This window comes from Eutrigla gurnardus (assembly GCF_963514095.1).
Source record: "Eutrigla gurnardus genome assembly, chromosome: 11".
NCBI classification, from domain to species: domain Eukaryota; kingdom Metazoa; phylum Chordata; class Actinopteri; order Perciformes; family Triglidae; genus Eutrigla; species Eutrigla gurnardus.
In genome coordinates, this window is record NC_139925.1 from 17,711,918 (window position 1) to 17,726,476 (window position 14,559).

Below are 14,559 nucleotides of genomic sequence, written 5' to 3' on the forward strand. Positions count from 1 at the left end.
CGCATGTTTGGGAGAGGCTATACAACCCCTGGAGTGTGTCATCATCAAATACTTAACAGTCTACTCGTCACAGGTGGCAGATCATGTTGCATACATTTTTTTTTTGCTTTTTTTTTTTGTAAACGGGATTAACGTTACTTCCACCTGGGAGGAGCCACACACGCTTGGTGTAACGAATGATCAGTGAATGTTGTGCAGCGGAAATATGTCCCCATTGTATTCCCCCCCCCCCCAGTCAATTGGCACTTTCAAAGGGGTCAGATGTAAACTATAAGATACGCCACATGGGGAAAAACAAAACAAATCGAATGTTTTGCAGCCATGTTGTACAGTGACAATAAATTGAACCTTGCACCTTGCAGTAACCTATTAATCGTGTCGTGAAATGAGCCGTGCTCTTTGCCCCCGTCACCATGTAAGAGCAGCACCAAGAGTGGATCTCATTTCATAATCATCTTAAATGCAGCCACATGGCCTCTGTGGTTACGCAGCGCGGCCCATGTCGCCTTTTAATGGACTGGAAAAGTGATTATTTCCATTTGTTATGTGGTTGTGTACGTTGTGTGAGCTGGAGAGCTTATTAAAAGTAAACACCATAAAAAGCACAATCACAACCCCAAAGAGAGTTGCGAGTGAGCGTGCAACTCAGCAGTGACTGTAACCTTTCCAGGCGACCGTCGCTGCGCCGCGTTCACCCACTGGGACTTGTGTCTCCGGTGCTCATTAGTGAGTAAAGTGAGCTTTAAAGCGAATTATTTGATTTCCGTTTTTGTAATGCTGCCGTAGTTGGGGAAGGGAGGGGGGCGAGTTTGCTGACAGGAAGCTCCATCTTTGTACATTTATTATACGATAACTGTACTTGAGTGCGAAGGAGGGAAGCTGGCACTCTCCTCCTGCTGAATGCGCTAGACGGCGAACGCGTTGGGCTCCAGTTGGCTGTGTGCGCTCAGACGCACAGACGCAAGCATCCAACTGGCTGGAGTTGGAGGACACTCGCCGCGTTTCGATTCCACCGCTGCTCTGATCCCCCTTTGTCTCCCGGCGGCAAGAAGACCACCCGCACGGTGGGGAGAGAAAGAAAGAGAGAGAGAATCACTTATTTGTTGTTGTTGTTGTTGTTGTCTAGACCACTAAGACTAGGCTACGAGCTGTGCAGAATCGGGGCACTGGACACTTTGTGGAGGGGGAATTTATTTCTCACGAGGCGAGCTGGATGTGTTTGGAACAGCGGAGCGCACACTGCTACGTCTTTTCAATGGATTTCAGCACAGCGGATGTACCCTGGGAATCAAACTACTGTTAAGTCGCTTTTTTTGTTCGCTCATCTCGTTCCAATAAGGGTTTATGTTCCACACGGAGAGGAAGACGATGATCCTCCAAGTACTGTATGTCCTTCTGCCTCTTTTAGGTAAGTTTCACTTGGATTTAATACCACCAACAGCTGTCCGTTTGACACTAATGGCGAACATCCCATAGGTGTATTACGGGTTGTTTAGTGGCTAAATTGTGAGCTTAATTAACGAGGGGGGAGCCTGGCGGAAACATGCGGCTGCTGGCTGAGAGTAACCCGTGGAGGCTACTGTAGTCCAAACTGCTCCACGTCACAAAGTCGAGCATATATTTACATATTATACATATTTGTAAACTCTGTAAACATGCTGCGTGGATCACGAAGTTGTCAAGTACGAAACTGCTCTCAGTCAGTTGTTACACGCAGCCTTAACATGCGATGGACTTTATAGATTGTGTTGTGGCGACGCGTGTGTTTTCATGCCATCGCCTGTCAAAGCTATATCTGCTTTCGATTGTTTAAATATTACTTTATCTTTACTTTGAACAAATGAGCAAAAAAAAAAAAAAAAAAGAGCAGAGGTATCATTGAGTATCACTTTTATTATTATTATTATTATTATTATTATTATGATGATGGTGATGATCATACATCGTCACTTCTGATTCCAGATGTGCTGTCTTACGCCGAGGAGAACCTGCGTGCTGGGGCCACCCGGCTGGACTGCGTGAGGGCCAGTGAGCAGTGCCTGAAGGAGCAGGCGTGCAGCACCAAGTACCGCACGATGAGGCAGTGCGCGGCCGGCGGCAAGCAGAGCAACTTCAGCATGGTGGCCGGCCTGGAGGCCAAGGACGAGTGCCGGAGCGTCGTGGACGCGCTCAAACAGAGCCCGCTGTACAACTGCCGGTGTAAAAGGGGCATGAAGAAGGAGAAGAACTGCCTGCGCATTTACTGGGGGATCTATCAGACATTGCAAGGTTGGTCTAGTGCTTTGTGATGAGACATTTACTTACTACTTACATACTATTACTGCCCTATTTCCCTGGGTTTGACATAAAACTGCCTCAAAGTGGCTCGGGGATTATCGTTTGGGTGGACTGCTACATTAAGAAAAAAACCCTGCAGCTAATGTGAAATGGACATTCCCCATAGGTTTTCTAATCTGTTCTGTAAAGGGGTGAGGGGATTAGTTGCCCCAGCTCCTCCCACTGTTGTATGGAGTGGGCACCATAAATCCCCCCCCCCCCCCCCCCCCCCCATTCCCTTGCTTACAGCTCTATGACCCTCCCTATCCCTGCTGCCACAAACGCAAAACTCAAAATGTAGCACATAGCTATTTGTCCATTAGCAGTCCAAAGCGATCATGGGCAATCACTCAACTTTTATTCAAATTTGGCCCCCCTACTCGCTTCATAACCACGGCCCTGCGGAGCCTAGATACTTTTTGACCCCCCTAAATCACTTTCCTTGAGGGTAATGGAGCGTCAAGCCCCTCAGCGCTGGTGCTGCCATCTTAAAGTGTTGGTCATAGCAGGGGGGGGGGGCATTTAGTCCCTAAACTGCACCCAGCCCATTGCCAGTGAGTCGACTTCCAGTTGCACAACACAGCTGACCAACCTGCCTAATCAAGCGTGTGGCTGTGTGCCAGCATGGATATTGACTGACCTAAATAACCCATGTCACTTGGAGGCCAATGTGAGGGGTGAAAGACAAGTAACACAATAGGACGGGGTACAAAACAATAGCTCTGTCTGTCTGTCTGTCTGTCTGTCTGTCTGTCTGTCTGTCTGTCTGTCTGTCTGTCTGTCTGTCTGTCTGTCTGTCGATCTTAACATCTCCTTATCTTCATCACAGGTAATGACTTCTTGGAGGATTCTCCGTATGAACCCTCCAACAGTCGTCTCTCTGACATTTTCCGTCTGGCTCCCATCATAGGTAAGGCTTTCACTTTTTCATTGTTTCAATGGCCACCCATCTCAGTTGAGATACGGATCAGCTCCACGCTGTGCATGCTCCCACCGAAGGTTATCTGTGTCAAGTATGTATCCTCTCTCATCCTCTCCGCTATCCGTCTTTCTCACCGCTTGTTCTCGCCCCAGCACTATTGCATGCTGACAGGAAGTGACCTTGCATGGGGAGCTATAGTTCTGAGTCTCATCAAGCAGTGGATAAATGCTTCAGATGTAGAGGGAGGGCTCTGTTGACGCTGGTTTATTTTGCCGTGGTTGTGTACAGCTTCCTCTTGTGGCTGTTTGAATCCACATGTTGAAATGAGTGAGTGAGTGGCACTGGGAGTAACATGGGAGACGTGGTAGGCATTTTTCTGTTCCCATCTGTGTGTGGGAGCAATGCCGACAAGAGCCTCTAGATGGCGATGTTATTCCCTTCTTCACAACCACTCAGGTACTCCGTGGTCCGCACTGTCAAGACTGTTGTGAGTATTTGGGAGCCTGATCTATGAATGTGGCGCAATCATGTAGCTGCTCACATTTTCATTATCACACTGCAGGTGATGAGTAGTGTGTCAAATCAAGCAGACATGCTCTGCCTCCACATCTTCAAAGAACAAGGCTGGTATTTTGACCCCTTTTGATATAGAGGAGCCTTTTCTTTCTGCTTCCTCTGTCATTTCTATCCCAATAGACCAATTTGCCCTAAACCAATGTTTCTTCTAGTGTGAGATCATAATGTAGGCGGTGAGATACAGATGAACATGACCAATTTGCTTCTAAATAAATGCAGGCTGGGAAGACAGCTTGTTTTGTAAAGCCTCTTCACTCCTCTTGCATCTCTATAGAAAAAAGCTGACTTTCAAAGGAGAAACCCACCATGTCACACTTAATATGTCTCTGGCCTTTAATATGCCAGCCAGTCCCAAGAAGAACGAGACACCCACAGGCTATCAGTGCTGAAGCATGTGCAGCACCGCATCATAGTTCACATCACAGGCAGGTGACATCTATTGACAGTCTGAGCTGGAGGTTTCAGAAGTTGGAACAGACAGATTTATGGTGTCATTCTTGTAGTGAAGGCAGGCACTCCTTATGTCATGTCCAGCTGCCACTTTTTGATGATTGATGGCTTTGCATACACTGTATATATGCGCTTTGCGGCAGAGATCAGACATCAAGTCAGCCCTAGTGGCATTAAGGACTCACGGAGCGTCGAGTTGCAGCTAATGTGTATTTTAATTATTACTTTATCTATTGTTTTTTGTTTTGCATCTTGAATAATTGTTTAGCATGTCAAATCTGCATAAACATGCATCTCACAATTCCCCATACACCAAGGTAAAGTCTTCAAACCACTTGTTTCATCTGACCAACAGTCCAAAGGTATTCAGTTTACAATAATATAAAACAGGAAAATCATCACATTTGAGAAGGGCTTTGATGCTGTTCTGTTTCCAACAGTTTTGGTTTGTGACCACATAAAAATGAAGAAATATCTGCCATCACAGGTTAGCAATATCACAATCAAACATCCGAGAAAAGTCAGAAAGAATCAGCATAATTTTGTGTAACAATTAATCTTTATTTTTATCAGATTTATACGTCTACATACAACTTGGGAGGTCCTGAACCACAGTGCTAATTGACGAGTTGTTTCAGAGCTAGTCCATACCTGTCTATGTTGCTCAACACCTTTGCATACATCTCCCTTTTGACATAATATCAGATCAGCCTCATTAAAGTGAGAGCATGTCTTTATAGGTGCGTGATATCATATGATCATTAGAGGAGAATTGTAGAGCAGGAGCTGGGAATGCAGGGGTGAGAGTTAATCAGTGAATAGTAGGCTACGAGGACAAGGACCACGGAAACAGAAAGCATGAGATCACTCTGCCTCCTCTGCTCTGTCTGTGGAAATTAAAGGGCAAGGTGACAGGAGAAGGATCAAGAGAGAAATGATTAGAGCTTAGAGCTTGTTTTTGATCACTCAGACAGCCTTGTACGTGCCCATTCTACGGCGCAGCATATTCAATAGAGCAGAGAACTAGAAATGTACACACAAAAAGACACTGTTTTGAAGGAGACCAATATGTTAAGTGCTCTCTGGGGAATTCTCGTTTTTATATTCTACAAATGTGTAGATATCACACCTGTGCATAACAACTTTCTTTAATTCCCTAATGACTCAGACACAACATGCCCAATTGTGTGTGTGTGTGTGTGTGTGTGTTAAACGTGAAACAAACAATTTAACTTATGTGGAATTCTCTCAGGTCTTCAGACTTATGATCCATGTCAGCGGCCTGTTGGCCCCTATTTCAGGAGGCTCTCTAAACTTGTCTCATGTTTCTCTGTAAGGCAGTATGGCTCAGTGATCCCTGGCTATATAGGAACAATAGGCAGCCAGGATGATCCTGTTATTCCATAATCGACCCCATGAAGTGACTAATCTCTAGTGACACCCATACATACAGTGCACAGATGCACAGACACGCAAACACACACTGCTCTGCCCTGAACACCTGTTCTTGATGAAATGTCTAAAGCCGTCAGTCTGATTTCATTAGGGTGACATGTAGGGTGTCATATTGGCCGCACAAAATGAGCTGTACATGCAACTAAAGTGGATATGTGCATTGTCTTTGCTACTTTATGCAAATCATTAAAAAATACTTGAGATTTCAACAAAGGGACATTTTATTAGTGTGGACTAATGTGAACTAATGTGTGGAGAAAACACCCCACTGAGAGAATAATCCCCAAAGTTCTAGCACATCTCACGCATGATCCTATTCATTACCACCCCATTGCTTCATCTTCATGTTGCCGTCTTCATCACTAACTGTTGAACAGCAATTGAATGTTCTCATATTGTGAACTGAAGTTTTAAATGGCACATATTGGATACATTAGAGCAAGCTTAAATAAGCAACTGTCACTGAAATTGTATTGAAAAAAATGTAATTCAAGCTCAACATACAACCTAATAGATGTGCACACAGACGTTCCACTGGATTGCTATAGCTAATTATTTTCAGATCATTACTGGGGTCGGAGTGCTTTTTCCAGTGAGTCCTAGTCAAGTGTGAGCAACTCACTTCTCTGCTGCAAACCATGTTTGCCCCGATCAGCTCATCTTTGCTGCTGGAAGTCTTGCAGGACCAGCAACACTGCCATCTTCTCCTGTTAATTGAAGCGATTAATCAGTAGACAATATATTTTAAAATACAGACACGACGTGACACATTCTAAAAGTGTCTCTAGTCATTCTTGTGACGAAGTGATGACAGCTTTAAATCTGGAACCTGTGAATGTGAACTATGCGCAGAGGGAAATTTTCCAACTCATTTAACACATCAGTTGTGTTGGCCATAAATACCCACTGTGTGTGAGGATATAGCCATGCCAACACATTCTCATTCCAACGTGTCAAATAATGCAACAGTCAGTCTACTCCAAAGATCCAAACTATGATGCTTTACATTCCTGACTTTTGTTCTTCCTTTACTTTGTTTTTATCTATAGTGGTTATTTACATAAAAACACAGGATTCACATGATTGTATTTTGAATTAAATATTTGCTTTCATTTAAAAAAAAAAAAAAAAAAAAAATTGGCTGGAGCTAGGTTGGAGATAGAATTATGACCCTTTCACTTTTTACATTTTCACATTTTACCATATTAGTCACTGGCCGATGAGCTTAAAACTGCCCGGTTTCGTTCGGCTGCTTATCGATCAATGCATCTCTACTCCTCACTTGATTTATTACCTCCGTAAACATTGTAAACATGAGTTCATGGTCTCAATCGCTATAGTTTCAAGTCTGCTTCAATACAGCATGATGTTAATTTAGTGAATTATGGTCCTATTTAGAATAAAATAGACGACAAAGCAGGGTATGATTAACGACGTGGCTACCTTGTGATTGACAGGTCGCTACCACCATGTTGTCCGGTCTGGGATCTGCACAGGTTTTTCTTATTGCATGTATTGCCTTTTCATTAGACGCTAGCTCTATAAGAAGACTGCTTTTTTTTTGGTAAATAAAAAGGTAGACATCATGCTGAGCAGAAAAGTAATAATTTTCTATCGCACCACATGAGTTCATATAAGCTCAGAGGAAGGAGAGAGTGGAGTTTAGATGAAATGGCTGCCTTGCTCTTTGCCAGTTGCCCATGTTTATGAGTCAGTGATCCATGCAGGAGGGAGCAACACAGAAACAGAGAGCATTATTCTGAGATTCAAGTGGACTTAAAATTACTGCCACACCATTTGGCCGAGGCTGCCGGAAAATCAAAGCGGTGTAGGAAATGGATGAAAACACACAGCCAGGGTAGTTTCCTCTTACTGTATTCATGAACACTGGCTGTTCGAGGTACCTTGCGTGTCCCTTTCAAAACCTTCTTGTCTTCACCTACTACTTCTTGTCCCTCTGTATCATATTCTGTTTGGACACTTTGAATAGCTAAAAAGAGAAAGCCCTCCCCAGTTTAAGGACCTCTTGTTATAAGAGCCAAAGCATTTTTGTCTCTGTAAGGCAGTATGCTTGACTGGAAAAATAAAACTTCTGCGAAATGAGTGATTGAAACGTTTTATTGTGTGAGCCAGTTGTCATTTACCGCAAGTACGATGAGGGGTGAGAGAAATACAACATGGGGCAAAAAGTGACACGGACTGTAATCGGGTCTGGGCAGCAGCCAAAAGTGACTTGAGGTAAATACAGCAGCCGGTGTTAAATGACAGGACGGCAGTGGGTAAAAACTGATAAGACCATCACAGATTCCAGGAGGCGAAACCTATGAATAAAGATGAGTTTATACAACTATCATACTTGCTCTCACCTGCAGACTGACCTTTTACAGTTGTTTGGCGGTTTTGAAATGATAACATAGCATTTACCTTGGCAGCACTTATCTCAAACCACTGTTTGTACTTCAAAACATTAGTAAACAGGGCAGTGTGATGCCATAGACAGGATTTAAAAATCTGTCCAAACCCTTTCTCCTCCTTGTCATTCCCTGTCCTTGCATGTCAAGGACATCAGGACCTTGCTTTAATGCAACAAAGTCTCGAAACAGAGTGTCGGAGCTATTTTTCTCCAACTTGTGCATGTTTCCAGTTTTCCACAAACGGCTGTGTAGTAATCAGGAACTGTGTTCTCTGTCTTGTAGAGAGTTTTTTCCTCCCGCTGGTGTGTATTGATGTCTGTTTGGCTTAAACTCTCTCCTTAAGATCCATCCTCCTCCCACTTGGCTGGTATAGCAGCTCTCTGTATATCACCCACTCGCCACTCATAAGCTCCGCTACACCAAAGCTCAATATTTTGTCTTTTCCATGTGTCAAGACTTCAAACACATCCCCTTCCCTCCTACAACTGAAGTCAACCTTGAAGCTCAGTTTCAGCGACGTGTGCATACATGTGCATGTGTTGCAAGTGTGAAAACATCTGTAACTGCGTGGCCCAGCTGTCAAAGCCAAGGCAGCGCTTCAAATCCTCCCGTGTTGACACGCGGAGTTGAGGGGCTGTCGGCACCACTCAACCACTGGCTATAAAGGAAGTCACTCTCATTTTGAGCTGCCAATGTTTAGAGATAAGAGTGTCCTCCACTATCTCTTTCTCTACTTATGTTTGTGTGCCCGCACAGTGTGTGTTTATGGGAGTGTGAGATCGTCAGGATGGGAATGCAGAGGAGTTACAGAGGCAGGAACATAATTAATTGTGCTGTATGAGAGGGAGAGAGAGATAGTGAATTGTATTGTTGTTAATGTTTATTTTCATGTTATTGTGAACTGTCCAAATATTTGGACATATTATATTTTGACTTATTGACTTTGACATTGATTTTGAGAGTGAGAGATTTGTATTTACTTCATAGAAGTTTTTCAGCCTTATGCACAAATGTGATGCACTGAACTCGGGAGTCTGACTTGTTTAAACGGATCAGGCAGTGGCCAGACTGTTCATACTAGGCGGCAACCTCCAGGTCTGAAAAGTGAAGCCAAAGCAGAAGAGTTGGTAATTGAAGTGAAATTGCATAGAAGTCTATGATTTAGACTAGGGATGGGATCAAATATTTTATGACGGACCGGGATAAAAAACTCTCACAATAAGTTGATTGTAGTGAATTTTATTTATTGGGACAACTGTGAATACCATCACCAGAGACAATGACTAGATTCATTATCACCAGTAACATCTCATGCCACCTCAGTTCTGGGCAGACTGTCCTCCTCGAGAAAACGACCACATAGGTCGTGTGTCAAGCACCGAATTACGACCATATGTTACGTTTCAAAATAGCGCGCCCTCTAGCGGTCAAGTAAATATCGACACTCCGGTGTCTCAGACGATCGCCCCCCCCACACGTCGACCTAAACCTACCCCGATTCCACGACATCTTCCCCCCACCCCCTCCCCACCCCCCCCCCTACCCCCCCACCCCCATCCCCCCCCGCGCGCCCCCCGCGCTACCCCCCCCCCCCCGCGCGCACCCCGTCAATCACCCCCCCCCCCCCGCGCGCCCCCCGCGCGCCCCCCGCGCTACCCCCCTAAACCTACCCATGGACCAACGACAACTGTGGTCGTATGAGTTGGAGGACTTGTTGGTTCTGGGAACAAGCGGGGCAGCTGATGAAGTCATGCGTTTCCTTGACTTGGTGACGTTTTAATCATGCACTTATAAAGAGACACACTTCTAAACCCATTTACATCATTTTCCAGAAAGCTAGCCCTTTACTAAGCCAAGCTACATGACTCCGTTCCATGAAGAATTCAAGCTGCATCATTGGAAAAATATGCTCTTTTTTTTCTGCATGTCCATCATAGAATGTCTCTTGGTCTAGACTGACTCACAGCAACTTTAGATTAGATGAGAGAGGATGTTTTTCAGAAAGCTTCATCCAGAGCTCTTTCCTATTCCAGCTTTTGAGCTGCTGGATAGTCAAAACAGCTCATAGCTTCAAACGTCACAAGTTTCAGTGTCCATGGACTCTCAGCAGGACATTTACGTGATGTGTGACCATTACTCGCTCATCATTCGTTCCTTCAAGTACAAGCTAGTTTCTAGAACACAAGACAGTACAGTACATTTCTGGTATTGTTATTTTTGCATGTATTTCCATTTGACACACAAGGCAGGAGAGCATGAAAACGTACACATAACTTTGGGCATTTCTGCACAATTTACAGTTTACAGTACAATTTATGCTAGCAGTTTAAGGACTGTCAGTCCAACACTTCATTCCAGATTGAAATATCTCGATATTTCCTGTCTCCAGATGATTAATTATGATGATTTGTATTTCTGACATTTTTCTCTATAGTGCAAACAATGTTTTTATTCATGCTATGCTACGCTAGAATGCTAAATTGTATTATGCTAACAGTTAGCATCTTAACGTAGTCATTTTAAGGATATCACCAAAGTTAATTTAAGGTTCAAATGCAGCTTAGTCTAAGTAGAGAAGAAGCTGGAAGACGACAGCTGAGGATGATGAAAGAGAGCAGTTGGTTTTTTCTCTCCTTTTTAAGTAGTTTGTAATACACTGATGTGACACGTTTATGGTCCACATCCCCGTACTGTATCCATCCATCCATCATGCAAGTCCTCATCTCCATCATGTCGTCTGTTTGCAATGCATTGGATACAAACTGCCATCATATACGTCACTATCCCGTCACTTGCACTGGAGTTTGTTTTGTTAAAGACTCCCAAATCCACTGCTGACATTACTGTCCCTGTGCCTCGTCTCATATGAAGCCTAATCAATACGCCGCTGTGTTAGATTGGAAACTTGAGGCTGTGTCTACAAGAATCTATTGATTTCTCTCTTTTCCCCCCTGTTCCCTCCTCCTTTTTGCCCAAGTTCTTCCGTTCAGGTCGGGATCAAAGGCTTTATCTGTCCTCAAGGTTTGAGGTGTACAGTTCCAGGCTGAGCTTTGTGGCCGTTTGGAGATTTGTGCTTTCGCTGACCTTGTCTCATCTCTGTACAGTTGATTTTAGGCCAATGTGTGCAGTAATGTGAACTATTCAGAGATTCCAAGATATGTGTGAGTGTATATCTGTGAAATAAAGATGGATTGAAGTTGTTGGTGGTTCTGGAGGAGAGGCAAAGCTTAAAGAAAATTTCCCTACATTGTGGAAGAAAGATTATTTAGATTTAGTGGTCGCTGTCAGCTTGCATTGTAAAATGCACTGTATTATGCAGCAAGGACTGAACCCAGTTCAGATTTAATCCAAATCCTTCACGCAAGGTCAAGATAACACATTTATATTCCATGTGTCACTGACTGTAGAACTCTTTATTTTAGATGTTTCCCTTATTCCTTTTGATGTCCTCCTTATCCGTGACACTAGCAGTCAGCTGACCACTTGATTCACCACACTGTTTCAAAATTGACTGATCCAGCTGTGGGCCATTGGCAGAATAATTCTAACAGCAGCCATATCATCAGGTTGCCAGAGCAATAACTGGCTGACGCATCATGAGCCAAGAAAATCATTTAGGTAAAGGTGACTAGATTTGAGTCCCTCTGAGAAGGGCTTTGATTGGATGTGATGTTGTGGGGTGATTTATCATAGTTAATAACTGAGGTTGACAGCTGGAATCAGCGGGAGGGGCCCTGTGCCAGGTCTGACTCCCGCCGCTGCTTTATGCTGCATGCAAATATGGACAATTAACTTTTCGCATTGCAGTACCCTTAGTAAATAGAGTTATACACAAATATGTACACATGCAGTCAGGCAAGACTCGCAGTAAAAGGATTAAAAGAAACATGGATTTAGATGATCTCAAACCTATGTATGGTGTGATTAAACAAACAAACAAACAAAACATATGCAGTGTCATATGCAGGTATTAGATACTAGGGTTGTCACAAGAACCGATACTTCGGTACCAATTCGATGCCGACACGAAAAAAATAATTCGATACTTGCTTTTTTCTGGTATCGTCAGAACCGAATATACAACTTTTCACTCGGCGAGCCGTGTCGATTCTTGGCGGAACTGACGGGAGCAGTATACGCGTGTGAGCAGCACAGAGCAGTAAGCGGCGCTGAAGAAGAAAACTTGCCGTCTTCGAAAAAAATGGCTTCAGCAGGTGGGAGCGAAAGCACAACACGTCGGCTCGTCGACAAGACAGGTGCGAAGAGTTGCGTGTGGAAATATTTTGCATTCGAGGCGGATGAATCCGGAGCAATTCTTGATTCAAACAAGCCGACATGCAAAAAGTGCCTTATGACCATATTTATAAGCACAGTATTGTTTGTTTTTATACTGGATGGCTATAGGTCTGTTGGCAGCTGGTACTGCAATTTAAATTCTGTGCAAAAAGATCTTAAAGCACAGTGGTGTTAAATACTTGACAGTTTGAAGCAGTTTTCAATAAATTAGTGAATTTAAAAGTACATGGGTCCTGTTGTTTTTTTTTTTTAAATTGTGGTATCGAATTAGTATCGAGAATTGTGGAAATTCACAGGTATTGGTATCGACTACTGAAATTCTGGTATCGTGACAACCCTATTAGATACAAGTTCATAGAGTAAAGTAGTAGTTTATTATTGTTTTAATACTGAAACTAAAGTTATTTCAACTTGTTTGCATCACTTGTCTACCAGATTTATCACAGTTTTACCCTTTATGTCTTAGTTAAAGTTGTTTCAATAAAGCTATTTTTTTAAGAAGGAGTGTTTGACTGGCTATATTAAAATATGTAATTAAGCCCCCTTTCACATTTAAATCTAGTCCTTTAAAAACTAAAAACATGTGCCCAGTTTTATCATGGATGTCTAGACATCTTTTGACCTGAAATTCACCAAATCAATGATTGCATTGTGTCTGGGTTTTAATTTCTGCCTCCGGGCTGTTTGCATATTTACATATTTAATTCCTTCAATTGTGTTCAAACGTGGCAACTAACTCCAATTGGATCAATAATGAAGAGAGCATTCTTTCAGTGTGGTTAATCACAATGTGTTATAATCATGTTGAGCTTTTCTCAACCGGCTGAGGCATGACTGACCACTGGCAGGTGGGCCAAAGCCACGGCCTTATGTTAAACCGCTGCTGTAATCCATCAGCTGCACCCAGTCAACTCGCAGGATTAACTTGCCTCGGCTGTTGCCGTTGTGTCTTAATAGAATTTCATACTTCCGCAAAGTAACCCGGACTGGACTGAGCTATAATGTTTAATTCTTTTATAGAAGTGGATTTGTGAAGTTGTGCCTCATCCTCTTCATGCTTAAAATTGTTGATATATCGAGTTTATGTCTCCCGGACAGCTTTCACGGTCAGACGTCAACAGTGAGAATATTTTCATAGTTGTACTTCAGCAGTGATTAAGATGTCTTGGTTCTGCTTTACTTATCTTCACGAAGGGAATAAGAACACGTTCGACTGTACAAGCCAAGGCTGTTAATGGAGCACATATGGTGAATTTATGCAATAGTTAAAAAAAAGAAAGAAAATGGTCCAGCAATGCAAAGCCATAGTGTAATGTAGTGTATTGTTTTTGTCACCACATCTGGTTGTGTCTGTCGTACTGCAAAACTCTTAATTTGCAGAGTCATAAAAGTTATGGCCTTGTTTTTACGAGCATAGGAAATAAATGAATACATGCATAATGATGTTATTTTATGTACTTACTTTATAATGTTTGCTAGTGCGACTGGCCCCAACTCACTCCTCATTATTTAATGATGTGGCTCTTACTTGTGTCATTAATGCGTTGCTATACGTTGTTTTCATTGTTGTTGGTTCTTAATGGAAATAAATATTATTTGGAACACTTGTGGTCATCATGCGATGTTCCTCTGTGCTCTGGATGGGTTCCTTCCTTCATATGTTTTTGGCAAACTGTAAGCACCTTTCTGCAGGACTTCTTTGCTTCCTTGTGGTACAATAGCATACATTTGTCCTTTTCTTCTTAGCCCACTTTGAAGGTCCCCACTGGTCGATTGGAATGTCCCTGTGTTCATGTTTGTCCACAACCACAGTGCATCTGATTAAAACAGTGTCTCTAAGTAACAACCACCGCTCTTTGGAGAATAACAACTTCACCCTTTTTCTCTCCCTTTGTGCCTCCTCTTTTGATCACAGAACAGCAACATCCCTGAAAAGCAAGCGTGGCCTTAAACAGACGCACACACGCAACCGAGAGCCAAGAGTGTACACTTACCCACACATACACATGCTGGCACCCGAAAACACACATAGACACACACGAACAGCGTCCCGCCGAGCTCTTGTTCTGTGCCAGTCTTTGCTCTCGGAGATGTTAAATGAGGGCATTGATACATAAATTTGCATGTGTT

The 14,559-nt window shown here is 43.2% G+C and overlaps 1 protein-coding gene across 2 annotated transcripts in view; it reads left to right on the forward strand.

The window, feature by feature from the left end:
• Positions 1 to 955: 955 nt before the first annotated feature.
• gfra1a (gdnf family receptor alpha 1a) overlaps positions 956 to 14,559 on the forward strand; it is an 88,997-nt gene continuing 75,393 nt past the window's right edge. The window contains exons 1-3 of one of the 2 annotated variants that reach the window (XM_084020541.1): positions 956 to 1,408; positions 1,963 to 2,268; positions 3,146 to 3,226. In XM_084020541.1, coding sequence (XP_083876667.1) covers positions 1,345 to 1,408; positions 1,963 to 2,268; positions 3,146 to 3,226 — 451 coding nt within the window. In that variant the 5' untranslated portion in view covers positions 956 to 1,344. The remainder of the gene's footprint in view (positions 1,409 to 1,962; positions 2,269 to 3,145; positions 3,227 to 14,559) is intronic. The other variant, XM_084020542.1, reaches the window with a different exon arrangement.